The 5,077-nt window shown below is 40.6% G+C and overlaps 1 protein-coding gene across 1 annotated transcript in view; it reads right to left on the bottom strand.

The window, feature by feature from the left end:
• The window catches only part of TTC1 (tetratricopeptide repeat domain 1), a 56,096-nt gene extending 52,048 nt beyond the window's left edge, over positions 1-4,048 (bottom strand). Inside the window, exon 1 of the mRNA XM_006864922.1 lies at positions 3,688-4,048. Within this exon, the coding sequence (XP_006864984.1) occupies positions 3,688-4,020 (333 nt within the window). The 5' untranslated portion in view covers positions 4,021-4,048. The remainder of the gene's footprint in view (positions 1-3,687) is intronic.
• Between the last annotated feature and the right edge of the window lie 1,029 nt (positions 4,049-5,077).

Here is a 5,077-nt window from a genome sequence, read left to right as displayed (position 1 = left end):
AAAAAAAAAAAAAAAAAGAAAAGAATGAATTGTATGCCACTACATTCGTATGCAAAGAATTTTAAGGTAGTTTTCCTCTAATTGGGATTAAATATTACAGCTGATCCCTGAACAACACAGGTTTGACCTGGTAGGTCCACTTACACTAGGGTTTTTTTTGCTGTGACTATTGTGATGAACTCCAATGTTGAACAGTTCGTCTCTCCATGAATTTTAAGTAGACACTCGAAACATATGAGCTCACGACACTAGCATAGTTTAAACTCGTGTTGTTTAAGAGTGAGCTGTAAATCACGCGCAGTTTTCTGCTGGCACAGGAGGTTTAGCACCCCTAACTCCCACGTTGTTCAAGGGTCTAATGTATTTCTAGTTTTCCAAGATTATGAATAATGTTGTTACACATAACTTTGTATAAACGTTTGCATGTCTCCTATAATTTCCTTACAATAAAAGGCTAAAAGGAAATTAGGCTTTTAAAGTTTCACTGTCTAGTATGAGAAGGCGTCAAAAAGTTCGTGAAAGACTTTCATTACCTTTCAAATCCATTTTTTCATGAACTTTTTCAAGCTCCCTCATATGGTACCCACTAGCCACATACAAGTACTTAAATTTAAATTAATAAAAATAAAATACAGAAAATTTAGTTCCTAAGCTATATTAGACACAATTCAAGTGCTCAACTTGATTGGCTATAGTGCTGGGCAGGACAGACAGAACATTGTCAGTGTTGAGGAAGGGTCTATTGATAACCCAGGTTAAAAGAAATGTGCTTATAAACATTTGATATTTGTATCCCATACTAATGTTGTAACTCTTCAAACTCAGACTATTCTAAGTAAATTCCTATGTTATCCTTTTGTCACCATCAACATTGCTGATCTGACACATGGAACCATTTTTGAGACATAATACTTTAATTTGCATTTAAATTCTTTTCACACTTTTTGGCCACTTGTGTTTCATTTCTTTGTTGAACTAGCAGAACTTTATTTTCCAAGAATCAACCTTAATGGTATCCTATACATCAACTATAAACCAATATATGCTGTTGTTGTTAAGTGCCGTCGAGTCGGTTCCGACCCATAGCGACCCTGTACAGGGTTTCCGAGGGTGTAAATCTTTACGGGAGTAGAAAGCCTCATCTTTCTCCCACGGAGCGGCTGGTAGTTTCGAACCGCTGACCTTAAGGTTTGCAGCCCGATTCGTAACCACTATGCTACCAGAGCTCCTTCAAACCAATATATAAGCTGAACTATTTATGTAGTTGCAGGAAAGCTAATTTATTATGGCTTTTCCAGCCAGTATTCTTCCATTTTGTAATGTGTCGTAGTAACTTCTAGCCTTTATGCCTGTGATTATGGACCCATCATGAAGTGAGATATTAATGAGGCAGGATTAAGGTGGGACTAAGGATTGAGGCAGAATCCTGGTGTGGCCCTGGAAGATAAGCACTCTACCCCAAGGTCAGTGGTTCAAACTCACCAGTGGCTCCTTGGAAACTCCACACAGGGTTTCTATGAGTCAGAACTGACTCCAGGGCCCTCAGCAAGAAAGATTAAGGTGGAGTTTAGGAGTGACTACAGGGTGTGTGACTCAAGTCACTACGGGGACACAGTACACAATAATACTTTGGCAAAGCTTGCTCTCTTGTTCTGGCTCATGTCCGTCTGACCTTCAGTCCATGGGATTTATCACCTGATCTGATTCACCAGCTCCCAAAGCCCTGTGTAACAACAGCCTGTCATCTGACCTGCTGTTTGGGTTCCTTAGCTCCTGAGACTATGCGGGTGAGGAAAATGCTCCAAAGTAACCTTTGAACTACAAATTTGGGGCTTGCCAGCCTCCTCAATCGCATGAGCCATTTCCTTGACAGTCTGAGTTCTGAGAGATGTTGCAGTGTACTGCAGAACCCTGGTATCATGAATTATGGGTTTTATAACGTATTGGTCCAAACTTACCAGCCACTCCTCGGAAACCCTATACAGGGTCACTATGAGTCAGAACCGACTCCATGGCACTTAACAATGTAACATATTGGAAAAGTTGGTCATAGGTACTTCATAGGCACCAGCCTTGTAATGATCCTTCTAAGAGAAATTATTCCTGCTGTAGTAAAGAGCATTTTTCATCTGTGTGGCTGATCCCATGATAAGCATGTCATAAATATACTTCTATAAACCAAAATTAGATGAGAGGCGATCTGCACTCTATCTAATGGGTGAAGTTAATGTCTTATAAAATTAGAGGGCAATCAGCACAGTTTTGTTACTGATAGATGTTGTTGTTAAGTGTCACCGAGTCGGTTCCGACCCATAGCGACCCTGTACAGGGTTTCCGAGGGTGTAAATCTTTACGGGAGTAGAAAGCCTGATCTTTCTCCCACGGAGCAGCTGGTAGTTTCGAACCGCTGACCTTAAGGTTCGCAGCCAGATTCGTAACCACTACGCTATCAGAGCTCCTTAGTCTTTAAAAATTTTAAATTGTTATAAAATCATTTAGATTAACATTGCTGTTAAATGCTGTAATAGCTACCCTGTATCGGGTTTCCAAGACTTTAAATCTTTGTGGGAGCAGAAAGCCTCATTTTTCTCCAGTGGAGCAGCTGGCAGGCTCTAACCTTGGACCTTTGTGTTTCGCAGTCCAGTGCTTATCATATCATAATCATATGGAGCTACTGCGCTCCTCTAGATTAACATACCAAATTATTACCAAAACAGTAGAGAATGTTTACACTTTAAGTGAATACTATGATATGATTACATTTAACTGAAATTCTGGAACAGGAAAAACCTACCTTTGGTGAAATCAGTCCAAATAGTGGTTCCTTGCATTGCTGCGGTGGTGGTGTTTTAAGTGCCAGTGAGTCGGTTCCAACTCATAATGACCCTGGTATAGGGTTTCTGAGAAGCAGCTGGTAGGTTTTAACTGCTGACTTTGCTTTTCAAACTGACCTTGAGGTCCAGTGCTTATCGTCTTGTTACCTCAGGACTCCATTGGTGGGGAGAAGAAATAATGGAACTATTCTGTATCTTGATGGGGTGTGGGTTACTTAGATATTGTGAAGTGCCGTCGAGTCGACTCCGACACATAGCGACCCTGTGTAGGGTTTCCAAGGAGCAGCTGGTGAGCTTGAACCACCGACCTTGCAGATCAAATGACTTTGCAGTCTGAGGCATTAGCCCACAGCGTCACACCAAGTATTCAATTATCTTGTAGCTGCATTTATCCACAAACTTTTTGAAGCCTTCTCTTAGATGTTTGTCAAAACTCATAACTGGGCACAACAGAACTTATACTGTTTTACTATATATAAATTGTACTCCTGGTGTGGTACTGCATGATAATTTATTTTTCCCTCTAGATCACACAAAAACAAACCTTTTTGGATTGCCCTCTGCAGAAAGATCTCAAACACACCTAGTCTCTTTTCACTGGAATCTATCACTTAATAATAAAAAGGTTATCATTAGGCCCATAAATAATGCCAAATGTTATTTTTAAGGACATCCATTTCCTGGATAAATTTAGTACCTAACCACAAGGTCAGATGTTGAAACCTACCAACTCTGCTCCTTGAAAACCCTATACAGAATTGCTATGAGTTAGAACTGACTAGGTGGCTTACCACCACCACCATTCACATTAGAGAGCAGTTAACAAATGATAAACAATAAGTAAAATATTTACCTGTTTCTCTTCATCTGACATATCTTTTTCCAGTTCTATGAGGTATTCTTCATCTAGTTCAGAGGAATTTACATCATCAGGTTTGTCCTCTGCCTTATCTACTCCTGGTTCCTCCTTGTCAAATGAGTCGCTGCAATCATGAAAGCACTCCTCTTCTCCCTGGTCTTCCTGGGGATGGGCTTGAACATCTTTGAGAGATGCTTTGCTCTGGGAATGCTCATCTTTGGGATTAGAAACTGTAGGGCTGACATACTCTGAGTCCTGAGGATCTGTAACCTTCAAGCCATTGATCATATTTTCTGGAACTCTGCAGTTCTCTGATTTCTCCCCCATGCTGGTGGATTCAGTGGGGGAGATGAGGCTGAGGTTCTGAAAAGAGGAGAAAGTATGATATGTTAGTATTTATATTAAAAAAAATTTTTTTTTTTGCCCTGTAGATCACACCACAACAAACCCTTTGGCAATGCCCTCTGCAGAAAGGGCTCAAATACGTCATAGTTTCTTTTCCCTTGAATTCATCACTTAAAAATAAAAAGGTTATCACAAGTTCATAAACCATGCCAGACATTATTTTAGAGAACACCCATTTCTTGGACAAATGTAGCACCTGAAACTTTGTATGCAACTAGACACCAATACTGGAGTTCAAGGTTTAAAGCACTGCACTGCAAAGTTGGCATGAACCACAAGGTTGGTTGTTCAGGCTCACCAGCCACTCCTTGAAACCCTATACAGGGTCGCTAACGGTCGGAACCAACAGGTTGGCACTTAACTTAAAAGAGACCGATATTAATGCAACTTTTCTACCTTTCACCATTATTTTGTGGAGCAGGGAAAACAAGCATATGTTAAATCACTGGCAAGAAAAGTGAAATAGACCATTCTCTATTTAGTTAGTATAATTGGTTGTGAAAAAGACACTGCGAACTGTCATTCTAGTACCACTACTCTGTAAGTTCAGGAATGAGTTTCTAGTGGTATGTGCCGTGGAGTTGATTCTGACTCATAGTGACCCTGTATAGTTTCCGAAGCAGAAAGCCTCATCTTTCTCCGGTGGACAGCTGATAGTTTTGAACTGCTGACCTTGAGGTTAGCAGCCTGACTCATCCTCACTATGCTACCAGAGCTTCTAGTGGAGCTCAAAACAATCCTTGTCAAAAGCATCAACTTAACCTAAATACGCGTGGTACGGCCCACACAGGTTATAGCGGAAGGGAAGCTCTGGCATAGGTTGTCCTAATAAAAATCTCCACGGGTGTCGGAATAAGGTATGCATGATTATCAATCCTGGTTGCACAACAAAACACGTTTTAGGATATACATAACCAGAACTCTACCCACCACCAAACCTAAATGAATTTGTCTAGTGTCGGGCCGGGACATCTGTATT

This window comes from Chrysochloris asiatica, unplaced genomic scaffold (genome assembly GCF_000296735.1).
Source record: "Chrysochloris asiatica unplaced genomic scaffold, ChrAsi1.0 scaffold00073, whole genome shotgun sequence".
Lineage (NCBI taxonomy): Eukaryota > Metazoa > Chordata > Mammalia > Afrosoricida > Chrysochloridae > Chrysochloris > Chrysochloris asiatica.
This window is presented reverse-complemented; position numbering and strand designations above follow the sequence as displayed.